The sequence below is a fragment of the Eubalaena glacialis genome, chromosome 15 (assembly GCF_028564815.1).
Source record: "Eubalaena glacialis isolate mEubGla1 chromosome 15, mEubGla1.1.hap2.+ XY, whole genome shotgun sequence".
Lineage (NCBI taxonomy): Eukaryota > Metazoa > Chordata > Mammalia > Artiodactyla > Balaenidae > Eubalaena > Eubalaena glacialis.
Window position 1 is genome coordinate 84,303,954 of NC_083730.1, and position 26,703 is coordinate 84,330,656.

A 26,703-nucleotide genomic window follows, 5' to 3' on the forward strand; every position below is an offset into this window, starting at 1 on the left:
TTAGCTTTAGCAATGTGGTTTGCCGCTAAGAATGATGCTCTCAGTGCAGACACATTTGATGAAGTGGTGGCCTTCAGTAATTGCTTCTGTTCTTCGTGTTCATGTTTTTTTCTTTTGAAAAACTCCAAAGGCTTGTCTTTTTTTTTTTTTTTTCTTTTATAAATTTATTTATTTATGGCTGTGTTGGGTCTTCGTTTCTGTGCGAGGGCTTTCTCCGGTTGCGGCGAGCGGGGGCCACTCTTCATCGCGGTGCGCGGCCCTCTCACTGTCGCGGCCTCTCCCGTTGCGGAGCACAGGCTCCAGACACGCAGGCTCAGTAGTTGTGGCTCACGGGCCTAGCCGCTCCGCGGCATGTGGGATCTTCCCAGACCAGGGCTCGAACCCGTGTCCCCTGCATTGGCAGGGGGACTCCCAACCACTGCGCCACCAGGGAAGCCCCAAAGGCTTGTCTTTTAATGCAGGGCGCTTGGTCTCCATGTGGCAAAGCAGTTTTGAAGGTTTCATGGCTTCGTTGGATAGCTGGTCACCACATATTATACAAGTGGGCTTGGAGAATGTGAATCACCTGTTGCAAGGAACCCATAATTTAAGTAGGACTCTTGGTAATTTCTTTTCAGTGCAACTTTCTTTTTGTTGGCAGTCTCAGAGTCTTCTGCTGTCTCATCATTGGGTCTTTCCCCCTTTTCAAAGAAGCTCTCCAGTGATGTTTGTTTTCTACTCATTTTGGCTAGGGTTAGCTTGTGGGCTTACCAAAACTGACTGAGACAAGTGCACAGTGCGGGAAAGAGGCGCAGATGGAAGTGGTAATTAAAATAATGGGCGGGTCACGCACGGACTAAAATAAGTGTCGGATTCTGACTTAAAGCCTGCCACCAGATACAGCTGTACAATTGAAGTACATCAACTCACTTGCCCCTATAAAGCCTGCCACCGGATGCAGCTTAATTGTCACTTGCCACTCACCGACAGGGTATTGATATGAGTCTGCAAGCACTTATGGTCTCTGTGCAGTCAAACCTCTCTGCTAATGATAATCTGTATTTGCAGCTGCTCCCCAGTGCTATCATCACTGCCTCAGCTCCACCTCAGATCATCAAGCATTAGATTCTCGTAAGGAGCATACAACCGAGATCCTTCGCATGCGCAGTTCACAGTAGGGTTCGTGCTCCTATGAGAACCTAACGCTGCCGCTGATCTGACAGGAGGCGGAGCTCAGGCGGTAATGGGAGTGATGTGGAGTGGCTGTAAATGCACATGAAGCTTCTCTTGCTCGCCTGCCGCTCACCTCCTGCTGTGCAGCCTGGTTCCAGTACCAGTTCATGGCCCTGGGGTTGAGGACCCCTGTTGTAGAAGATAACATGACTGGTTTGTAATTTTTCTGTGGTCTAGTTTTCTGTTCTAATTTTGTGAGAATTAAAGTAGGGAATTTCAGCCACCTAATGTAAGTCATTATTTGATGTTTTTCCTGGAGCATTTCACATTCTTGAAAATACATATGGCAAAATCAGTTTTACCAAGAATTTCTGTAACTTTAAGATGATGTAGAGTAGAACTTGACTCAGGCAAGTGTCATATAAAGCCAAGTTTTTAGGGCCATCAGTGGCTTACAGCTGAAGATGGCATTATGAAGATAACATCAGTGGTTAGAACCTCTTAGCTTTTCCAAAATGCAGTCATCTTCCAGTGAATGCTAATCCCACTCCCAGCTGAGGCGTGCTGCTTTGGGGATCCCCCTTGGTACGCTCTTGGCTCTTATATAATTGCTAGCAACGGGTGCCATGCTGCCTGATAGAGCTGGCAGCTAAGCCCATAGGTGCAGTTATGCTTTTATTCCCTAGTGTGCATGAATACACACCCATATCCACTTATCCACCTGTAGTTTGAGATGAGAGGAGGTAAGAGCTAGCTAGGCTTATTATAGTGCCATGCCTAAATTTGCTGGCTCAAGTTTCTTATTTCACCATCACCTTGCCCACTGGGGAGCCAGTGACAGTTATAGAAACAGTACCAAATCAAAAATCCGTCTGGAATTATCTCTTTTGAAGGAGACACAGGTGTCGATTTTTTCCCTTCCTCCTCCTCCTTGATGGCAGCTTGAAGTAAGGGTGAGGGTATGGTGACTGGGAGCCAGTACTCTCTAGCAGAGCCAGATCAGCAGAAGTATTACTCCGCAGCCCTGTGCTAGGTGATACCCTATAGGTCCAGACATCTAAATGTAAGCTGGTATCTCCAAAGCATTTCCTAACACTGTCATTGCCCAAGTAGACCTTTATTTAGCTGGGTCCTAACTTCCAACTAGAGATTTTCTTTTCTGGACAGCAGCTATGATATAGATAGTTCCTGTCAGGTGAGCATACTAATGCCATTCTGCTCTCACAAGCTAGTGCTTCTCAGTAACATTAGCAGAGGAGGAGAGGATACATTAGGTGAGAAAGTATTGACAGGAAGTCCAGGTAGGCCTGCCACCTGAACCTTCTGGGGACAGATAACACTGTGGGGCCTGAGCTTTGTATTGGAGTGGCTCTAGGGAAATACGGGTTCTGTGTGGGGGTGGGTTACTTCGAATGGCTTTAGTTACTTAATGGCAATGGTATGTTAGGATACTGACCCCTGCATGTAGACGTGGATTTGGAAAGTTAAAAGATCAACATACGTTTGGCTGAAGGAGCTCTGAGGGCATATCTAATTACTGGGTCTGTTAAACAAAAGATATCTTGTTTTAGATGGATTGACAGAAAATTTCTGGATCAATTCTGAAACATAAAGCAATTATTTTTAATACAATTTATGACTTGTGTGAATACATTATAACATTTCATGTGGCTTAAAATTATATGGGTAAAACACACCTTCACCAGTAATCATCTGTGATGCCATTTAATGAATTAAGTTTTTTGAAGGTTATAGTATTAGAAGCATTACACATCTGAAAGCATACTGTTAATGAATGCTATTCTTTCTGTATCAGAAATTCACTTTTCATAATTATCTTTTAGCATACATCTCTGTTGATAAATCCATGTATGTATTCACATAGCCCATTGTCTGGTTGTATGATCTTTCAACCAAAACCATCCTTTACAGATGCTTTTACTGACTCTGCTATCAGTGCTAAAGTGAATGGTGAACACAAAGAGAAGGACCTGGAGCCCTGGGATGCAGGTGAACTCACTACCAGTGAGGAACTGGAGGCTTTGGAAAATGATGTTGTAAGCAAAATCTTTTCGATTAGTAACGCTATGGTCATGTGATATGGTATGACATCCTATCACTTGGTTTTAATTTAAGTATGTTGTTGTGCATATATTTAAAGTAGCAGTTTTATTGTGTAAATAGAGACTTCGCCCTAGGCAGTATATACAGAAAAATGTTTCTTTGGGATGCTTATGAATTATTTGTATGTTTTTAAAGTAAGTCCTAATAAGCAACTTAAAAATTTAAATTGGAAACCATGGGAAACTAGAAATGCTGGCATGTTTTGCTTTGAGTACTCTGCAGAATAAGGCAGCCTAAGAAAAGTGGTGTCTTGTCTGTTGACTTTACCTAGCGGTGAGGTCAAAATGTGACTTTTAGGCTTCTTGTCTGTCAGAGAGGCACTCATTATTAAGATATATTGTTAGATTACATTAGAATTAAAGCAATAAGTAAATTTCTTTGTCTTAAAATTGGGAACATTCTCTACAAAAATCTATTTCCAGAAGCCTCTTGGCATATATTATTTTTACTTTTCGCACAACACATCATCTATAAATCAAATACTTAATAATGATTCTGTCATTAGGATTCTGTAAATTCTGTTTCTAAACTGTGGAGATACAAGCAAAGTCTCTTGCCAAAAATGAGTGTTTAGATAGTAAAATTTGAATGGGATGGGGGACTTCCCTGGCGGTCCAGTGATTAGAACTTTACCTTCCAATGTAGGGGGTGCGTGTTTGATCCCTGGTCGGGGAGCTAGGATCCCACGTGCCTCATGGCCAAAAAACCAAAACATAAAACAGAAGCAATATTGTAACAGATTCACTAAAGACTTGTAAAAAAGTGGTCCACGTCAAAAAAAATCTTTAAAAAAAAAAATTTCAAAGGGATGAAGAATCTTTCATTGAATATTACAGAAAAGTCTTATTTAACAAATCTGCGTTTGATGTTTAAGTCATTGTCTAGTTGCAAAACTGGAAATACATAGTCAGCGTATCATTATTAATTTTCAAACTTTTTAAAGAAGCATATATAACTGAATGTGAAGGTTCTCAGGTTTGTGCAGCACATCACCTCTGTGGAGGATATGGAAAAGCAGGCACTCTTTTTTTTTTTTTTTCTAATTGATAGCGAAGCAGTTAAATTGATAGACGCTTTCTAGAGAGCATTCTGGCAATGTTTATCAGAATTTAAAACACACATACACTTTATTTATTTAATCTACTCTGGGTCTTAGTTGCGGCACGCGGGCTTCTTAGTTGTGGCATGCGGACTCTTAGTTGCGGCATGCATGTGGGATCTAGTTCCCCAACCAGGGATCGAAGCCGGGCCCTCTGCATTGGGAGCGTGGAGTCTTACCCACTGGACCACTAGGGAAGTCCCCACACATACACTTCGGACCAGCAATTCTACCTCTGAGAATTTATCCATAAGACTTTCAAATAATTATGTATGAGGATGTTTTTCACAGCATTTTATTCTAATAGTGAAAAATAGGAAACATCCTAACTGTCCATCAATAGGGCATGGGTTAAATAGATTTATTGTACCTCCGTTCAGTTGAAGTACTGTATGTCCACTGGAAAGAAAGATATTCTGGGAAGATATCTAAAACTTATTGAAAGAAAAAGCAAGTTGCAGAGAATTTTCAAAAAAGAGAGCTGATGATAATAATCATATTCTTACATATGCACAGAGAATGTCTGGAATTATGCCCAAGAAGTTGTTAATGGTGGTTATCTGTGCACACTGGGATTGTCAGATTTTACTTTTCACTGGATGTCTTTCTGCACTGTTTAAATTTTTTACATGGAGTATATACTAAAAGAGCATATTTTAAAGCTTCCATAGGTAACTGATTTCCTACCCACATGTGTTAGGCCGAAGTAGTTGATTTAGTGGTGGAATTACATTATAGTTTTATCTGGAGTAGCACAGAGGGAGCCAAGGTTAATGGGTGACCTTAGAGGCAAGTTTTAGTCTTGAAATTGCCATGAACATTGCTCAGATGATGCTGTGCCCTCTTCTGACGTGGATAATGATAACCCCTTTCTATCAGTCAGACCTGATGATCAGTCAACTCAAAGAGATTTCAGGTAAATACCTTGTAGAAAGGTCACCGTTAGGGAGTAGGGAAAGGAGAGAACCCTGACCTGAGGCTATTTTATGAAGTAACTAAAATGTTCTGAACTTTTACTAATAACATCTCAAATAATTGTTTCGTATACAGTTGACCTTTGAACAGCACAGGTTTGAACCACACTGGTCCACTTATATGCATTTTTTTGCAATAGTAAAGACTGTAGTAATGCACTATCCCAAGGTTGGTTGAATCTACAGATTTTCGACTATTCCTGGAGTCAGTGACCCTAACACCCCACCCCCTGAATTGTTCAAGGTTCGACTGTAGTTATTTACCAACTTGTAGGGGCTGATGTGTAGAAGAAAGTTTTTCCTTAAGACATTTTTAAAGCAAATTTTTGCCTGTTTTTTAATTTTGCTAGATTTTGCTTGAATAGTATGAGATATTGTTAATGTAGATATTGAGTATAACTGAATTAAAGAAGACAAATACTTTGTCATTTTGAAAAATGAGCTTCATTTTCTTCTAGTCTAATGGATGGGATCCCAATGATATGTTTCGATATAATGAAGAAAATTATGGTGTAGTGTCTACATATGATAGCAGTCTATCTTCATATACGTGAGTTTTAAAAGTTTGCTTTTGTTTTAATACATATTTGCCTTTGATTTTCATCAACTTAAATTATGATGTTGAATAAATGTTTCTGTTGGATTTTAAGTTAAACGATTATGTGAAAGAATTATCCTTTTACTACCTACGCTGATAAATTCCCATTAAAACAGGGAAATATAGTTTACTTATACCCTAATTTTTTGCTCTAAATAAATTTTGTTTCATTTTTACACTGTAAAAACTCTAAATTGGTAAGTGCAGAGGTCATGGGGGAATAGTCAACTTAACCAGTTTTGGAAATGTTATATTCCTCTAGGGAAAAGGTAACAGAAGAAAAATCAAGTTTTGATTTATAAATAAATAGATGACTGTAGCTCTCTTACAGTTTTACCAGCATTTTAAGCTCTGAACTCTCTTAATAGTTGATTGTGACAGATATGTAAACTATGACTTAAAGAAACTCACTTTGCTTTTTCTTTTCGTCATGTTCCAGGGTGCCCTTAGAAAGGGATAACTCGGAAGAATTTTTAAAACGAGAAGCAAGGGCAAACCAGTTAGCAGAAGAAATTGAATCAAGTGCCCAGTATAAAGCCCGGGTGGCCCTGGAAAATGATGATAGGAGCGAAGAAGAAAAATACACAGCAGTTCAGAGAAATTCCAGTGAACGTGAGGGCCACAACATAAACACTAGGTATTTAAAGGAAATCATGATGCAGTATTTTGGATACACAACTCAAGGTCTGTGTGAGAAGGTGTATTATTATTACTATATTTCATCTTCCTTTAACCTAGCTTAGGTAGAGAATGCAAATGGAGTTGGTTTCAGGTTCTGTTAGAGAAAAGATTACAGTAATCTTGGAAAGTATTTTTTGAGCATCACCTCTGTGGAGCCAAGTGTTGGATATACAGTGATGAGCAAGTCGAGGTCTGGAAGAGCTTGTTAAGGAATAATGAACGGGTTGTGGGGGGAGTACATATAATTACAGTTCATTATGATTTCCTAGATTAGAGGGGTGGTCAAAGTACTAGAAACATGCAAGTGAGGAGGAACTAGCATAACTTCGTGGGGTGAGAGAATGCCTAACAGAGGAGGCGATGTTTTGTGATAGGATAGTAGATCTGTCTGCCACTCAAAGAGACATAAAACAGAGGAGTTCCTTGCATGGTGAAAGACAGGTGAAAGAACTTGTCCAGTTCAGGGAAAACCTAGTTGTTTCATATATCTGGAATACAGGGTGTATGTTGAGGCTGCAGTGGTAACAGTTGGTGATAGGAACTGAGGTAGTGAAATTCTTCCTGTGTCATGTTAAAAAGCACACTGTAGATAGGGGATGGCATGAACCAACTATGGGACATTGAGAACTGGCTGAGACATAGAGATCAGTTATTGTATTGAAATAGTTCAAGTGTGAGAACTTGGTAACCAATGAGACCAGAACCAGTGATAGAAAGGTTAGAAAAACCAGGGATGACCCTGAGTTTTATTTGATAACCAAGCAGATTGGTGGTTGTACTGGTAATGGCGGTAGAAAACATGGAGCAAGCTTGAGGAGAGATAGAGTGAGTCCATTTGTGCAATTTACTGCATTTGAGGGGCTCACAGGTCTTCTATGCATTTATTCATAAACATGTTGAGAAACACCTGCTACATACCTGGTAGAATAAGATACACATTCTGTCTTCAAGGCACTCACAGCTTAGGAGTCGTGATTTGAATTAAAGTGTTCAGGGAGAGATGTTGAGACTGTGAGACTGACAGTGTGGATTTGGGGGATTGATGTTGAAGCCATGAATAACTAATGAACAGCCACCAAGAGAAGAGATCACAAAGAAAACAAAGTAGAGAAAACCAAGGAAGATCAGTTTCAAGAAGACAGATGATGATTGATAGAAACAGCCATAAAGAGGCCAAGTGGATAAGAATGAATACACATCTGTTATATTTTGTCCTTAGCGGGATTATCTGAGGGAAAGGAAAGGCCAGAGGCTAGAGCTTAGAGTAAGATGGAAGAATAGGGGTGTCTGGAAGTGGGGCCGTTTGGTTTTAAGTGTTTAACCTTTTAATAACAAGCATTCCCTTCTGCCTAAATTACTTTTAGATATGTTTCATTGGCCTGGTATCTATTAGGATAAAATGATTTAAAGGATCTCTCATTTTCAGGGAAAATAAATATATTCCTCCTGGACAAAGAAATAGAGAAGTCATATCCTGGGGAAGTGGGCGACAGAATTCACCGCGTATGGGCCAGCCTGGATCAGGCTCCATGCCATCGAGATCCACCTCTCACACTTCAGATTTCAACCCAAATTCTGGTTCAGACCAAAGAGTAGTTAATGGAGGCAAGTATTTTGACCAAATTTGTCAATGTCATTCATCAAATACAGTTTTCTGAATATTTACAGTTTTACATCGTTGATAAGAACATGCATACCTTTAATGATTTCTGTGGAGTAGTTTTCACTTAATTTAAATTTGCCTTTGTGGATATCAAATTAGTAAAATTAGTATGTTATTGGCATATACAGCATTTAGCATGATGAAATACTCATGTATTAAGATAAAGTGCTAAATGTAACCAAAGACATTCACTTGGCCAAAAAAAACACTTCACATATGTGAAGAAATTGGAAACTTTGGGTAGGTTCTCAATTTTAAAAATACTGGATGATAAAATTATTTAGATATAGTTTACATGGAAAATCCCAATCTGTGTGAAACACTCAGTGGTTAATATAGATTCATTTTTATGAACTGTTTGTTTATATATTTATATTCTGCTTACTTCAAGAAAGGATTTGAGGTAACTTGCAATACAAGACACAACCAAGAGTCATGTGAAGATGGTGAAGAAAAAAAGTGCTTAAAAAAAAATAGAAACAACTCTTAGTGTAAGGGTGAATATTGTAGTTTAGCTTAAGTAAAATACAGAAACTTGCGTCTTTGGTAGGAAGATATTTTTTTCTATTCTACCTCTGTATCTAGGTTAAATATAGCTCACGGGTCATGGATCTCTCATACAAGTCAGGGGTATTGGACACAGCAGTGCCATAGACTGTATGGAACCATGGTAATTAATAATACTGTTGGGGGACTTCCCTGGCAGTCGTGCTCCACTATTTACAGTAGCCAGGACATGGAAGCAACGTAAGTGTCCATCGACAGATGAATGGATAAAGAAGATGTGGCACATATATACAATGGAATATTACTCAGCCATAAAAAGAAACAAAATTGAGTTATTTGTAGTGAGGTGGATGAACCTAGAGTCTGTCATACAGAGTGAAGTAAGTCAGAAAGAGAAGAACAAATACCGTATGCTAACACGTATATATGGAATCTAAAAAAAAAAAAAAAACAAGGTTCTGATGAACCTAGGGGCAGAACAGGAATAAAGACGCAGACGTAGAGAATGGACTTGAGGACACGGAGAGGGGGAAGGGGGTAAGCTGGGATGAAGTGAGAGTGTCATGGACATATATACACTACCCAATGTAAAATAGGTAGCTAGTGGGAAGCAGCTGCATCGCACAAGGAGATCAGCTTGGTGCTTTGTGACTACCTAGGGGGGTGGGATAGGGAGGGTGGGAGGGAGACGCAAGAGGAAGGGCATATGGGGATATATGTATACATATAGCTGAAAAAAAAAATAATAAAATGGGAAGCTTTTTAAAATTTATCAGCCTAAAATTAATTTTATCTTATTATTTGAAAGTAGTTATAATGCCAACTCATGGGATTCTATTTATATTACTATTAAAATTGTAATTACTCATGGAAAAAAAAAAAGACTCGGTGTTCCAATGCAGGGGACGTGGGTTCAATCCCTGGTTGGGGAACTAAGATCCCACATGCTGTGCAGCACAGCCATCATCATCATCATCATCATCATCATAATAATAATAATAATACTGGTGGTGTGTTAGTTACTAACTCAGGGCTAACAGTGGACATTCAATTTTAGGTATTTAAGTTTGGAAAGTTAGAAAAATAGAGAACACTAAGTTTCCAATTTCATTTGTTTTCATTGAGTCTTTCTCCAGAATTCCTCTCCAATGAACACTCTTGAGTATTCTATACATTTGTATTGGGGGTGAAATTTCTTTGCTCACTGAGTAAAGAATTTTAGTTGTTCATGAACAGAATTTTCAAAATAAAAAACCTGAAAGGGGCTGGGAAATGTATGATACTCAAGTGTGTGGAACCCTATGGAGAGGAGACCTGGACTGTTTCCTAAGATTAAGGTAAGTGATATGTCATGTTACATGTTAGCTGTATTTTGACCTGTGCATATCCCTCAGTGTCAGTTTATTTGGTGATGACTGCTTTGTAGTTGCATTGTTTATTAAGCAGTCTCTTAGATGAATGTTTAACTGCATAAATTATTTAGAAGGTCCCCTTTTTCTAATTTGATAAGATTAAAATATGTGTTTTGAAAAGGCAATGAATATTAACCTGTCACTCCTGTGACTCTAGAAAATAGTAGAAGTAATGTTGTATTTCTACTTAAATGTACCTGCTTAATGAGATTTCAAACTCAACCTTACATTAAAGTATAAACTAGATGAAAACCACAGACAGTTTATAAGAAACCAGCATTTTTAATGAGATATAATAGCTGATGTGTCAAGCTAAAACTTTTAATTATAATCTTATTCCTGAGTTTTGTGATTTATTGTGTGAAATTATCTGGTGTATGTTATACTCCTTTTAACAATTGATTACCAAGAAACAGTTATAGAAGCAGAATTAGTAGGCAAAGTCTTAACTGTCTTCTTCAGTAGTATGTGTAGATCCTAATTAACCCTTTGGGAACGTGTATTCATTTAAACAGACTTAATTTTAAGGAGGTTAAAGTAAAATGTGAATTTATGTCAGTTAAGTTATGCTAAAACTTATCACAAGTCAAATGACTGTCCTCAAAGGGTTAAAATGTACAAGAAATCATTTTTGTCATTTTACTTTTTTTTCTGTTTACTTTTTTCCCTCATTTTTTTCTTTAGTTTTTATACTTTCCTTCATATCATTTGTTCTGTCAGGTGTTCCCTGGCCATCGCCTTGCCCATCTCCTTCCTCTCGCCCACCTTCTCGCTACCAGTCAGGTCCCAACTCTCTTCCACCTCGGGCAGCCACCCCTACACGGCCGCCCTCCAGGCCCCCCTCGCGGCCATCCAGACCCCCGTCTCACCCCTCTGCTCATGGTTCTCCAGCTCCTGTCTCTACTATGCCTAAACGCATGTCTTCAGAAGGTACAATACCACAATTTGTTCATGTTTTTGTTTGTCTTTGTTTAACTCCTATGTGAGTTTATAATTACAAAATAGTTTCCTCTTCATTATTTAATAACCTATAATTTCTGTGTTTTAACTTCAGTTTATTAAAACTATTTCTATTAACCTTTTGTTCATTAGAGAGAAATTTGATAAATGCTGTGTGAAGCTATGAACTATCCTGAATTGTAAGAATGAGGGTTTTGTCTCTGCCTGGTAATGATGCTCTTTTACAGCCCAGGGCCTTCTCCCTTCCACTTTACAGTGTATACAGTGGTTAATGGTAAACAGTGAATTTTCTTCATCAGTCTTGGACTTTTTGTAGAACCTATCATTTTATAGCTCCTTGGCCAAGGTACTAGTGAATTTGCCTGTTGGCCATAGGCAGGAGTGATGGTTTAGGGGTCCTTTTTGAGAGAGACATTACATGTAGCTGCCTTTGTGTGTTTACTCTTAGATTACAATACAGAGTTTAATTTTGTGTTTGGGGAATTAAAAAAAAAAAAAGTTTTGTAATATTTCATAGTGAAAGTCTTTAATCTGGAAGAAGTTCTTGATCTAAGATAAAATTTTTATCTTAGAAAGCTATGTATGAATCTTTAGGGTTTTATTTATTTATTTATCTATCTATTTATTTATTTCCCTTGTCAATAAAAAAGAATAAAATCCTGTAGTTCTCATTCATTGATGCTAAATCCACCATTGCTACATATCAGATACATGGATGTGTTGTAGAAAGGTCACATTTTAATCTAAATGTCGTGCATAAGTAAAAAACCTTTTTTCTGAATGATAATGACCTTTGACATTATTTCGGAGTATTTGATATGTTAAAATTTTAATCTGATTTGTTCATTAAAATTACAGTTGATATTGCTTATGTTGAGACTAATACAGTTTTCTGGCATAAAATGCTTCCCTGGAGAAAACTAGTTGGCTGTTTTTTAATAAATTGTTGTCATCCAGGCAGGGAGGTCATGTGATCTTGACTAAAGCAGCTAACCTTGTTAGCTGTTGAACAGCGTGTTCAACAACATGTTGAAAGCATGTTGAACAGCATGATTTTCAAGGTGACTTCCTTATTCAGAAGTGCCTGTGATGGTGGCCTCTAAATGAAAAGCTGCATTCTGTTGACATATTTGTTGTGGTCTATTGTTTGCATAAGTGATGTTCATGAGAATATGTTAGATAAAATAGAACTCATTAGTGAGTGTGAGCGTGTTCACGACAGTTAGATGTAAGGACTCACACAAAAGTACACCTTCTGCATATTCAGGGATGCTGTGTTATTCAGTTTTTGTTTTTAAATAATTTGAATTAAAATATGTTTTCTAGTCATGTAGTTAGGTGACACTGAAGCATTTTTAAAATGTGAACTTCAAAATAAAACTATTAAATATAGTGGTTTTCTGTGTTTAATATAGAGAATATATTTTGTTTCTGAAAGAATTTTACATATTGCCAAAGACTGAATTTTTTTAAGTTAGAGTTTGATTTCATTGAGCTATGCCAGCTGTCTTTCTTGGTCTTTTTCTGTAAAGGGACGTAAAAATTATGTATAAATATGCAAATACCCAGTTCTTAACTCATTCTTCAATATAAATTGTATCTCCGGTTGAAAATTATATAACATTAACATTCTTTGTAAGATCGTGCCCATGATTGAATTCCTACTGAGGACACAAATTAATTTGACATTCTAAAGAGTTTGGTAAGGGACTTCCCTGGCGGTCCAGTGGTTAAGACTTCACACGTCCACTGCAGGGGGCACGGGTTCAATCCCTGGTCAGGGAACTAAGATTCTGTATGCCACGTGGCGCAGCCAAAAAAATAAAATAAAAAATAAAGAGTTTGGCAAGGTAAGGGTAAGGGGCCTTGGCTTTGGCATTAGGAATGAGTTTTGCCAGTTATCACTGTCAGGTTTCTATGGTAAGAGTCATTGTGTCCACTGTTTTCGCCTGACAGTTTTGTTTGAATGCACAGTAGACTTCTTTATAAATAGAAATTGCTAATGGGGTGACAGAATTGATAGATGTGGAATTTTGACAATTCGTATAGTGCAAATTTCTTCCCCAAATGTCAGTTATTCTAGTCTATAAGTCATGCTTTCACAGTAGAATTTTCAGTTCACAGCCTGTTAAGTATGAGACACTTCCTACAGGTGAGGACTGTTGTAAGACATGGGTCGTGAAATTGTTCACCATGGCAGAAGAGGTAGATAAATTAAGGTTTTGGAGAAATTTAAGAAGGAAAATGTGCATCTTTTTACTAGTACAAAGACATATCGTGGTCAATAGTTTGTTGTTTAAAATTTTTTTCCCCGAATTTTAGAGGTAATATATTGTAGAAAATTTGAGGGAAAAGGCTAGAAGTGTATGTTAAAATAAAAATTATTGCGTCATGTAGCTATAACTCTATTAACATTTTATTATATTTATTTTTATATGCCTACGAATAATAGCTATAGATTAAACAAATTGCTAAGATCTTTGAAGAGTTATGACATCTTATTGTTTGATTTCTTACCACCAACTGCATCCCTCCCTTTCTTTAAAAATAAAGGGAAATAAAATAAAATTTATTTGTAAAATTTTATGGCATTCCACAAAATAATTCTGAAAGAGTATGGCCAAAAATATATGTGGTGTTTGTTTCCTTTTTCTTAACCAAGAAGAAATGAGAGAGAGAGAGGGAATGTGTGTGTGTGTGAGTGTGAGTGTGTGTGTGTGTGAGAGAGAGAGAAAGAGAAAGAATGGTCTATGTGTATTTAGCAAAAAAGTAGTACTGATGGACATTGTGGCATTCATGTGATGTTCACGGTTTCTTTCTTAGGGCCTCCAAGGATGTCCCCAAAGGCCCAGCGACACCCTCGAAATCACAGAGTTTCTGCTGGGAGGGGTTCCATTTCCAGTGGCCTAGAATTTGTATCCCATACCCCACCAAGTGAAGCGACTGCTCCTCCAGCAGCAAGGACCAGTCCCGCAGGGGGCACATGGTCATCAGTGGTCAGCGGGGGTAGGTAACACTTGGCTTGAAGCATAATGACAATGTTCATTTTGTTATTCTACTAGATGTAAAAAGGGCTGAGCTTGAGCTATGTTTGAGGAACTCTAAGTATATATATGAAAAATAGTGGAGTAACGAGGAATTGGGAAAACTATTTTTTTTTCTGGGCTCTACCACTTACCATATGTTAGGGCAAATCATGTGATCATTCTGAATTTCAGTTTTCTCGGTGAGTAATCTTTAGCTAATCTACTTTATGGTCTTGTGATGAAATTCATGTGGGGTTCATAAATAAGAATATACTTTATAGTTTTATAAAGTACCACTCAAATGGAAGGCAAATATAGTACATAACATTTGGAAGGATCATATTTCGTGTCTTCTTAGCAACTTTGTTATTGATTCATTCCACAAACATTTATTTTGGGCTTAAGGTGCTGTGTTCCCCCCCCGTTTATTCATTCCATACATTTTTATTGACATCCTACTTTATGCCAGGCAGTATTCTGGGCCCAGGTCCTTGTGTTTCTGTAGCACCAATATATGGCACTAATTCCTGACCATATTTCCCTTTTAAGGACTAACAAACACGGGGGCCCAAGTTTTATCTGTGATTAGTCTGAAGAATGTGCTGATGGCAGCTATAAAAGTGTGAAAAATATACTTTGACAGGATCTTACAATTAAGTTAAGACTGCTTTTGCTACTTAATATTGATGTTTTGCTTCCATGATAACTAGAGTTTGAGCATGCGATGATTGTGGTTTTCGGTCATAATCTATCTTAATCAGTGCATAGAACTTATAAAAGAAAAAGATCTTTAAGCTTAAACAAACAAAAATATACCCAGCTCCATTAAATATCTTTAGTTGGTACACATTGCTCACCTTCATATTGGTATAATTTTATTGTAAATTCCTTTGAACTTTCTGTTTTCTTCTTTGGTCTTCAATTACAAGGAAATGATTCAATTAACAAAAATAGAATTTCTAAAATCTTTATTTCTTTAGTGTACCATTAATTGTTTGACATTACTCAGATGGTCTGGAAATGAATTTTGAAAGTGACAACATGATTATAGAAGTGAAAGAGTAAAATCACAGTTTTGGAGATACAGAACTGTGTTATAGGTTTGCTCTTTATACTAATTAGAAAAATGACAGTTGTTGAATAATACTTTCCTTCCATGACCCTTTTGACTTAAAAAAGTAAAGAACCACTAAAGTGAAGCAAATTGAACCATTTTTCTCTAAATCTTTGAATCTGAATAGGTTTATAATGGCATATGAAACCTATTAGATATTTATTTTGAAGTCATGTGGAATTTAAACCCCTCCTTGGATTAGCTTCCCCTTTGAGCTAAATTGAGTTCCCAATTTCCTTAGTTACTGCAGAGTGGATTTTGATGTGGTAAGAAAGAGCATGTAGGATTGGCTGCAAACTGCTAAAAGGTGTTTGAGTTTATTATTTGAAGGAGGGCCAAATAAGCCTACTTCTTAGGGATTTCCCCCCCCCGACCACCACCACCACCTATTTTAAAGAAACAGTCTCACTTTTTAGTAGAGAATGTTATCTTTATCCTAAAAAGTAGCATTTTTCCTGCCTTAGAAATCCAGTTTCTAAATTCATTTAAAATACTTTGTTTTAGAATTAATATAATTAATTAGGAGGGAAAACTACTGTTGGACATAGGTATTAGTAATTGCTTTCATTCTTCAGATATTTGTATTGTCCATCATCACTGCTATTCCTGAGACTTTGGAAAAGAAAACAGGGTGATGGGATAAAAAGTAATTGGGGAGGAGGTCAGATAGAACTATTTTACCTAGATCTTCAGAAAAGCCTTTTTGAAGAAGTGACATTGAACTGAGAATATAATGGGTAACTTTTCTCTTTCTTGTAGTTCCAAGATTATCCCCGAAAACTCACAGACCCAGGTCTCCCAGACAGAATAGTATTGGAAATACTCCTAGTGGGCCAGTTCTTGCTTCTCCCCAAGCTGGTATTATTCCAGCTGAAGCTGTTGCTATGCCTGTACCAGCTGCATCTCCTACGCCTGCCAGTCCTGCATCCAACAGAGCTGTAACCCCATCTCTTGAGGGTATGTAAGAAAGGGCTTCCAGATCCACAATGACATTTGTGAAGTTGAGTGTTAGAGGTTTAAAAGTTTATGAAAAATGGCTATGTTGTTTTATTCATAGGTATGTATCAATATTTGAGGGTACATTTAAAATTTTATGTAAATGAAGTTGTTTAAGTAATGCTACTAATTTCATATGTTATTCTTGAATGTGTGTTGTTAAGGTAGTTTACATTCCTGGATAGTAAATGTCAATATAAATAAAATTATTGGTGTTTCATATGTCTGCAAAATTGGAAAGCCTCTGTTTAAATGTTCTTTTCCAAAAACATAGGATCAAATTTGTTGAATATTTTCCCCTTTTACTTCTATAGCTCCTATCTAACTTTGAGTTTTTGTAAAATATTATTTTCTAGCTAAAGATTCCAGGCTTCAAGATCAGAGGCAGAACTCTTCTGCAGGGAATAAAGAAAATATGAAGCCCAGTGAGACATCACCTAGCTTCTCAAAAGCTGAAAGTAAAGGTTAGAGCTTTAAAAAGTCTTTGGGTATAACTGTAGAAATAAGAAGGAATATGTCTTACTCTCATGCCCAATACAGAGTATTTTTGGTCAGTACTTTTTCTTAGGATTGTGCATATTTAAATGCATAATTTAACATGTCAAAATCTATAATTAACATTGAAATTTTTATTATTTTGATAATAGAGTTTATTTTCATTTCTAACATCCCATCCTAAAAGAATTTTAAATTAAAGATTAGAAATAAATCTGGATCTAACACTTCTTAATTTTACAGGTATATCACCAATTGTTTCTGAACATAGAAAACAGATTGATGATTTAAAGAAATTTAAGAATGACTTTAGGGTAAGTATCGTATTGACTAATGAATTAGAATTTAAAAAAAATTTTTTTAAGCGTTACTAAAAATTCTTATATCATCCATTTACAAAAATGCATTATAAAAAAAAAAAATGCATTATATATACACCCAGAAAAATCAAACCATGTGTGTAGAAAGCTAAACATCTTTTTCTTTTTTTTTTCCTTTTTAATTTATTTATTTTTTGGCTGTGTTGGGTCTTCGTTGCTGCACGCGGGCTTTCTCTAATTGCTGGGAGCAGGGACTCCTCTTCGTTGAGGTGCGCGGGCTTCTCTCATTGCAGTGGCTTCTCTTGTTGCAGAGCACAGGCTCTAGGTGCGTGGTCTTCAGTAGTTGTGGCACGTGGGCTCAGTAGTTGTGGCTCGCGGTCTCTGTAGCGCAGGCTCAGTGTTGTGGCGCACAGGCTTAGTTGCTCTGCGCCATGTGAGATCTTCCCGGACCAGGGATCGAACCTGTGTCCCCTGCATTGGCAGGCAGATTCCCAACCACTGTGCCACCAGGGAAGTCCCTAAACATTCTTAAAGTTGTCTTTGCGTATTCTTAAGGTTGTCTTTGCATATGCTTTAAGTGAGGTAACTAAAATCATGAGATTTGGTAAGAACAATACAGATATTAAATGAAAGAGAATGTAATTCTGACGTCGGAAGTCACCATAACATAAGTTATTTGATATTCATTTGACTACTTTATTCAGTGACAGTAGAGCAAGGCCAAGGCATTGATTATCTGATGTGGCATGTGGAAGATGTACTGGACCCTGGTTTTACAAAAGAGTTGCAGATTTACACTTCATGCACAGATGTATTGTGGTAGACATCCTTCTATAATATCATTTCTCTCCCTTAAGACTTGCTGGATGTACTCTGATCTCTCCTGGATGACCGTTTCATTCTTTTGCACAGTATTTACTGTAACATATTGTGCATATCAAGGTATATTTTGAGACCAAATCAAGAAATCATCCTGAAACTTAGCTTCTTAATGGGGGAAAATCTGATTATCAACCTTTGAAAAAAGACTTAAAAGATGAATGGATCAAAAGCAAAAAGCAGCCTTTTCCTAGCCTGTGTTCTAGCTTCCTAAAAATTAATAAGTTTTCGCCAGTAGCTTCATTCCTGACTTTTTGGCACCGTTTAAAATATTAAATATTATTTCATACTTTAGCACATTTATCTATTCAGCTTTAATGCTATTAGCAGTTGTAGATTTAATTTTTAATTTTTTAAGCTATAGTTAATGCATGGACACAATACAAAGAATGCCCAGTGACTGAATGCCCAGATGCCCACTACCAGCTTAATACATCAAGCACTCCAGCACAGTTAAAGTCTCCTGTGTACTTGCCCACCTCAGCTGCATCCTCCTGCCAGAGCAAAGGGTATCTTTCCTTGCAGTTCTTCACACTGCATATGAAGAGATCCCTAAGCAACAGATGGTATTATTTTGCATAATCTTCAGTTTGATATAAATGTCATGTTCTTGCCCATACTTTTATTTCTTCAGCATTATTTTTTACAGTCAGTCATTCATTCCCTTCTTATAGTACACTTGAATGAATTTATTATGTTATGAAGAAAAGAAATTTTTTTACTTTGAAGCATATTAGAGAGTATGTTTTTTGTAACAGTTTTATTGAGGTATAATTTGCATATCATACAATTTAGCCGTTTAGAGTGTACAATTTAGCAGTTTTTAGTATATTCACAGGGTTATACAATCATCACATAAGCCCTTAGCAGTCACTGCTTATTAGTTTTCAAACACTCCTCCCCCCAACCCCCATCCTAAACAACCATTAATCTGCTTTTTGTCTCCATGGATTGCCTGTTCTGGACATTTCATATGAATGGAACCATACAATAAATGGCCTTTTGTGAGTGGCTTTTTTTCACTTACCATCATGTTTTCAGGATTCATCCATGTTGTAGCCTGTGTCAGCACTTCACTCCTTTTTATGGATGAATAATATTCCACTGTATGGATAGACCATATTTTATTTATCATCAGTTGATGCCTCTTTGGGTTGTTGCCACTTTTTGACTATTACGAATAATGCTGCTATGAATATTAGTGTACAGTTTTGTGTGGACATATGTTTTCATTTCTCTTGGGTATATACCTAAGAGTGGAATTTCTGGTTCATCTGGTAACTCTATCCTTAATCTTTTGAGGAAAACTTCTGGACTCTTTGCCAAAGCAGCTATGCTATTTTACATTCCCGTCAGCAGTATGGGAGGGTTTCCGCTTCTTCACATCCTTACCAGCACTTGTTACTGTTTGTTTTTTTGATTATAGTCTTCCTTGTGGTATGTTGTGGTTTTGACTTGCATGTCTCTGATGGCCGATGATGTTGAGCATCTTTTTAAATGTTGATTGCCCATTTGTTTTTTGTTTGTTTGTTTGTTTTTATCTTTCTGCACATTTTAGTGAAGTAATTCATAACTACTGATTTTATTAGGAGACATATGTTGATGAAAGCATCCCCAAACCATCACTCATGAAGATCATTGCCTGCCATTTTTCACAAGAAGTTTCAGCCTTATACATAAGATGTTTACATATAACAGAACTGACATTACCACAGTATATTATACATCAGTATTTATAGTCACAATATGGACATAAATGTCAGCATCTATCAAATAATGATAATTAGATATCTATGTGAATGTCCTTTTGCTTGTATTTCCTTCTATTATTAGACATACTAAATAATCAACTAATTATAAAGTAATAAATGGGACAGGCAAAATGCCAAAAAATACTTCTAGTTATAAATTAAGGAAAATACAGTCATGATAATTCATTGCCCATTTGTATGTCTTCTTTGGAGAAATGTTTATTCAGATCTTTGCCCATTTTAAAAATTGAGTTGTCTTTTTATTGAGTTGTAAGAGTTCTGTATATATTCTGTGTACAAGTCTTGCATCAAATGTGTGGCTTGCAATTTTTTCCTCCCATTCTGTGGGTTGTCTGTTCACTTTCTTGATGTTGACAACTAAAGCACAAAATATTTTAATTTTGATGTAGTCCAGTGTATCTATTTTTTCTTCTGTCCCTTGTGCTTTTGGTGTCATATCTAAGAAACCATTGCCTAATCCATAGTCATAAAGATTCACTCTTATTTTCTTCTAAGAGTTTCAATTAAGGCTGTGATCCATTTTGAGTAATTTTTTTTTTAATTTCAGTGTAGTTGATTTACAATGTTGTGTTAGTTTCAGGTGTATAGCAAAGTGATTCAGTTACACATATGTGTGTGTGTGTATATGTATTCTTTTTCAGATTCTTTTCCATTATAGGTTATTACAGGATACTGAATATAGTTCCATGTGCTATACAGTAGGTCCATGTTGTTTTTCTATTTTATATATAGTGTGTATCTGTTAATCCCAAACTCCTAGTATATTCCCCCGCTCCTTCCCCTTTGGTAACCATAAGTTTTCTGTGTTTGTGAGTCTGTTTCTGTTTTGTAAATATGTTCATTTGTATCATTTTTTTAGATTCCACATGTAAGTGGTGTCATATATTTGTCTCTGACTTACTTCACTTAGTATGATAATCTCTAGGTCCATCCATGTTGCTGCAAATGGCATTATTTCATTCTTTTTTATGGCTGAGTGTGTGTGTGTGTGTGTGTGTGTGTGTGTGTGTGTATACATACACACCACACCACATCTTCTTTATCCATTCGTCTGTCGATGGACACTTAGATTGCTTCCGTGTTGTGGCTATTGTAAATAGTGCTGCTGTGAACGTCGGGATGCACGTATCTTTTCATATTAGAGTTTTTGTGTTTTCCAGATATATGCCCAGGAGTGGGATTGCTGGATCATGTGGTAGCTCTAGTTTTAGTTTTTTAAGGAACCTCCATACTGTTGTTCTTAGTGGCTGCGCCAATTTATATTTTGAGTAATTTTATTATTTTTTTTTAAAATAAATTTATTTATTTATATATTTTTTTGGCTGCATTGGATCTTCGTTGCTGCGTGCAGGGTTTCTCTAGTTGCGGCGAGCGGGGGCTACCCTTCACTACGGTGCGTGGGCTTCTCATTGTGGTGGCTTCTCTTGATGCGGAGCACAGGCTCTAGGCACACGGGCTTCAGTAGTTGTGGCACACGGGCTCAGTAGTTGTGGTGCACGGGCATAGTTGCTCCGCGGCATGTGGGATCTTCCCGGACCAGGGCTTGAACCCGTGTCCCCTGCATTGGCAGGCGGATTCTTAACCACTGTGCCACCAGGGAAGTCCCAATGATCTAGGTTTAAATCTTGCCCTCTGTACAACATTTGAGGCATGTTGTCTGCATCTCCCAAGCCAAAATGGGATAATTGTAGAACCTACTTCATCGTGTTCTTGTGAAAATTAATGAGATACTGCCTGTAAAGTGTTTAATATAGTTCTTGACACATAGTATATACTCAATAAATATTAATTTTTATTACCAAAATATAGATGAACCAAAGTTGTACCGGCAATCACAGGTTTCTTTTTCTCTGAGTCACATAAGAATTTTAGTTTTCCCATAAAAATGTCCATTCTACCCAAAGCAATCTATGGATTCAGTGCAATCCTATCAAAATTCCAATGGCTTTTTTCACAGAAATAACGCAAACAATCCTAAAATTTGTATGGAACCACAAAAGACCTGAATAGCCAAAGCAGTCTTGAGAAAGAACAAAGCCGGCGGTATCACGCTGTCTGATTTCAAACTGTATTACAAAGATACGGTAATCTAAACAGTATGGTATTGGCATAAAAACAGAAACAGATCAATGAAACAACAGAGAGCCCAGAAATAAACTCATGCATATATAGTCAATTAATTTATGACAGAAGAGCCAAGAATATACTATGGGGAAAGGACAGTCTCTTTAATAAGTGGTGTTGGGAAAACTGAACAGCCACATTCAAAAGAATGAAACTGCACCACTGTCTCTTTTTTTTTTTTTTTTAATTATTTATTTTTTGGCTGCGTTTGATCTTCGTTGCTGCGAGCAGCCTTTTTCTAGTTGTGGTGAGCAGGGGCTACTCTTGTTGTGGTGCGTGGGCTTCTAATTGCGGTGGCTTCTCTTGTTGCGGAGCACGGGCTCTAGGCATGCGGGCTTCAATAGTTGTGGCTCGCGGGCTTCAATAGTTGTGGCTTACGGGCTCTAGAGCACAGACTCAGTAGTTGTGGTGCATGGGTTTAGTTGCTCCGCAGCATGTGGGATCTTCCCGGGCCAGGGCTTGAACCCATGTCCCCTGCACTGACAGACAGATTTTTAACCACTGTGCCACCAGGGAAGTCCTGCACCACTGCCTTATACCATACACAAAAATCAACTCAAAATGGATTAAAGATGTGACAGTAGGATCTGAAACCATAAAATTCCTAGAAGAAAACATAGGCAGCGAGCTCCTTGACGTTGGCCTTAGCAGTGATTTTCTTATTTGACAATAGAAACAAAGGCAACAAAAGCAAAAATAAACAGCTGGGACTACGTCAGATTAAAAGTCTTCTGCACAGCAAAGGAAGCCATCAACAAAGTTAAAGGGAACTACCAAATGGGGAAAGTATTTGTAAGTCATATATCTTATGAGTTAATATCCAAAATGTATAAAGAACTCATACAACTTAAATAGCAAAAATACAATCTGATTTTAAAATGAGCACAGGATCTAAATAGACATTTTTTCCAAAGAAGATGTAAAGATGGCCGACGGGTCCATGAAAAGATCCTCACTAATTATTAAGGAAATTATTAAGGAAATGTAATGATTAAGGAAGTTATTAAGGAAACGTAAATCAAAACCACAATGAGGGGACTTTGCTGGTGGTCCAGTGGTTAAGAGTCTGCCTTCCAATGCAGGGGATGTGGGTTTAATCCCTGGTCAGGGAGCTGAGATCCCATATGTTGCGGGGCAACGAAGCCTGTGCACCACAAATAGAGAGAAGCCTGCCCGCTATAACAAAGAGCCCACGTGTCACAACTAAGACCCGATGCAGCCAAATAAATAAATAAATAAACAAATATTTTAAAAAAACAAAACCACAGTGAGGTATCTCACACCTGTTAGAATGGCTATTCTCAAAAATACAAAACAAGAAATAACAAGTCCTGGCCAGGATGTGGAGAAAAGGGAACCTCTGTGCACTATTGGTGGATAAATTGGTGCAGCCACTATGGAAAACAGTATGAAGGTTCCTCAAAAAATTAAAAATAGAACTATCATATGATCCAGCAGTTCCACTTCTGGGTATTTATCCAAAGGAAACGAAAACACTAACTCGCAAGATATCTGCATGTATGTGCACACACACAATGGAATTACTCTTCAGCCATAAAAAAGAAGAGTAGTTGCCATTTTTGACAACATGGGTGGCCCTTGAGGGCATTATGCTAAGTGAAATAAGTCAGAGAAGTTCAAATATTGTATGATCTCACTTATTTGTGGAATCTTAAAAAAAAGAAAAGAAAACAAAACCCAAACTCATCAGTACTGATTGGTGGTTGGCAGAGGCAGTGGGTGCAGCAAAATGAGTGAAGGTGGTCAAAAGGCACAAACTTCCAGTTATGAATAAGTCATGGGGAAGTAACGTACTGCATGGTGACTGTAGTCAATAATACTGTATGGTATATTTGAAAGTTGCTAAGAGAGTAGGTCTACATAGTTCCCACCATAAGAAAAAAATTTTTAACTGTGTGGTAATGGCTGTTAACTAGACATTGTGATCATTTTGCAATACATATGTATATTGAATCACAGTGTTGTACACCTGCAACTAATACGATGTTATATGTGAATTATTTCTCAATAAAAGGAAACAGTGGTTCAATTTTGAAAAAATAAAAAGGAGAATAATCTCAGTTTTCTTTTATGTTTAGTATATTGCAGATAGGAAATACAGAAGAATGTTCAAAAGCATGAATTGTGCCTTATTTTCCTCATTTATAAGATTGCGCTAATAGTATGTACATCAAATAGGGCTGTTATAATGACTGAATGATGAGTTTGTAAGTAGTTTAGAACAGTGTCCAACCCATAGTGAGTACTGTAGGTATGTTTGCCATTATATGAATAACAACATCAAAAGCCTTATTTTTGCCTCGCTCAAAGACCCTTGTGACAAATATTTAAAGTTTTACGCAGTACACAGTTGGTCCCTTACGCATACAGCCTCTACTAAACATTAAGTACCTATATTGTGACTTAAACTCCCACTGTGTCCAAATGTTGCTTTCACCTTCTGCCGTCAACTACTTGGAGACTTTATATTGGTGATGCCGTGAAGCTTGAGAAGCCCCTGAGATGTGTGGTGCTGCTTGCCAGGATACCAAGGGCTCCAGTAGTGAGACTTTGACAGTGGTCCGCCTTTCCTGAGGCTGAGGAGGTAGTTTGTCTCTCTAGTCTTGCAGCCCCTTCTGCTGTACAATTGCTCTTTAGCTTATTCTCACTGCCTAGGGCTGCTGCTTGGATTTATTCTCATTTCCACCATGGCTCCTTCTACTTGCTGCCCTTTTCTTCTCTTTTTCTTGTCATTTCCTTCAGCTATTCCTGTTTTCTTTCTTCTGTGGAGTAGGGCATCTTAAATCATCATCAGACAGTAGTAGCATTGACTGCTTCTGTTCTGCAAACTTAAAAACCCCATCACTTATTTTACTAACATTTTTGTCTTCTGCTCTTCTTGTTGGTGCTTCTGTTTTGTGGTTTCCTCTATGGGTTACAAGGTCTAACTGACGTACATGTCTAGCCAGGTCTCCCTCTGAATCCACCTACTTCAGACTCCAACTCACCACTTCTCAAGGTCAAGCCCAGGTCTTAGTCCAGCCGCCATAATGGTCTCTCTACACTCTTACTTGGCTTCCTGCAGTTCATTTTCCACAAAGCTGCTGTGCTCATCTTTGTGAACTATTAATCTTCTCAGTCTGTACCTGCTTAAAATTCTTCAGTGACTTCTTATTATGCTGAGAACTAAAAGTTAGAGTTCTTAACATAGCTTTCAAGTTCCTTTATCATCTCGTTCCTCCTGGGTGAATTTGTCATTTCTTGACTCATCTTGTGCCCACCAGTACTTTTCTGTTCCACAGCGGGGCCATCTTCTCCCTTTCCTATGGGTCTTTAAACATGCTGTTTCTTGTACTTAGACTGTTAGTCCCTTTTCCAAACTCCCCCGCAAACCCCCAATATCTTTCACACTTTAGACTAGATGACATTTCCATTGAGAAGCCTTCTCTTTCCGTGAGTTGCTTTTTCCCTTGAGATCCTATAGCATTTACCCCAGTTTGTCAAGTGTCTAATCTCATCCAGATGGAAAGCTTTGGGAGGATAGGAACTATTTCATATTTCCATTCCTAGCACACACAATTTCTGACACATGGTATGTACTCAGTAAATATTTAACTTTTCAGGCTAGGACATTTGAGTGCTTAGATGACTGTAGTTGTGTTGTATAGACATTTTGTTATTGTTGCCTTATAATGAAAACATTACTCGTAAAGTACGAAAAAAGCCTTATTCAGTTTGTGCTCGTGGAAAAACATTGATTACTAGAGTTATTTAAAATATTTAAGTATAATTATTTCCTTTATTTAGTTACAGCCAAGTTCTACTTCTGAATCTATGGATCAGCTGCTAAACAAAAGTAGAGAGGGAGAAAAATCAAGAGATTTGATCAAAGACAAAATTGAACCAAATGCTAAGGATTCTTTCATTGAAAGTAGCAGCAACTGCACCAGTGGCAGCAGCAAGCCGAGCAGTCCCAGCATTTCCCCTTCAATCCTCAGTAACACAGAGCACAAGAGGGGACCTGAGGTCACATCCCAAGGGGTTCAGACTTCCAGTCCAGGATGTAAACAAGAGAAAGATGATAAAGAGGAGAAGAAAGACGCAGCTGAGTGAGTAAACCTGGAATTTAGCACGACTGTTATTTACTTAACTTTTCCTTAAGGTGTCCAGAGCCTTCCAACTCAAGAATCTATCTAGACTTTTAGACTGCTTTATAAGTAGCTCTCAACTTACAAAAAATTGGTCTAAACAAATGACATCTTAAGTCAATTAGGTCATTGCACCCTATACTCTTCTTCCCTCCTCCACCGTTTTTCCACCCTGTGGCAAAAAAACCCTATGCATAAATTAAGAATGGCTTATTTATAAATGTACAGGGAGTTGAAAAATCCCTGGCTTTGGGACTGATATCCCCTGTATGCTAGTCAGTACCCACCTCCTGGCTGTGCTACTCGACTAAGAACTTCCACTGCCAAAAAGAGAGAGAAGTCTCTGGTGCCCCTACTTGGAATTCAACGTGTTTTCCCTCAAAAAAAAAATAAGTTTTAGTTAATAGTTAGATTTGTTAAGATAGAATTAATTCTGCACATCCAATATATTATCAGTTAAATGGGCTTTTGTGGGCTAGTCTTGGAACCTAACCACACCACCATTGATTTATTTGTTCTGGGTTCCATACAACCCAGTTACAGATGAACTTTTGGAATGCAAATGTTGATAAGTCAAGGAGCACTTATTCTTAATTTGAGGCAAAAATTTTTTATTAGAATCATGATTTTTCCCAAGATATTTCATATAGGAAACAATT

The 26,703-nt window shown here is 37.5% G+C and overlaps 1 protein-coding gene across 13 annotated transcripts in view; it reads left to right on the top strand.

Annotated features, from left to right (window-relative positions):
• Positions 1–26,703, top strand: part of ATXN2 (ataxin 2) — a 128,367-nt gene that overhangs the window by 59,059 nt on the left and 42,605 nt on the right. For 12 of the 13 annotated variants that reach the window (XR_009697385.1, XR_009697384.1, XR_009697388.1 and 9 more), the window contains 10 exons: positions 3,085–3,209; positions 5,808–5,899; positions 6,387–6,584; positions 8,055–8,233; positions 10,931–11,140; positions 13,994–14,176; positions 16,070–16,267; positions 16,663–16,770; positions 17,045–17,115; positions 25,704–26,005. Coding sequence is in view for 8 of the 13 variants with exons in the window: in XM_061170028.1 (XP_061026011.1) it covers positions 3,085–3,209; positions 5,808–5,899; positions 6,387–6,584; positions 8,055–8,233; positions 10,931–11,140; positions 13,994–14,176; positions 16,070–16,267; positions 16,663–16,770; positions 17,045–17,115; positions 25,704–26,005 (1,666 nt within the window). In the remaining 5 variants the exon portion in view is untranslated. The remainder of the gene's footprint in view (positions 1–3,084; positions 3,210–5,807; positions 5,900–6,386; positions 6,585–8,054; positions 8,234–10,930; positions 11,141–13,993; positions 14,177–16,069; positions 16,268–16,662; positions 16,771–17,044; positions 17,116–25,703; positions 26,006–26,703) is intronic. The other variant, XM_061170034.1, reaches the window with a different exon arrangement.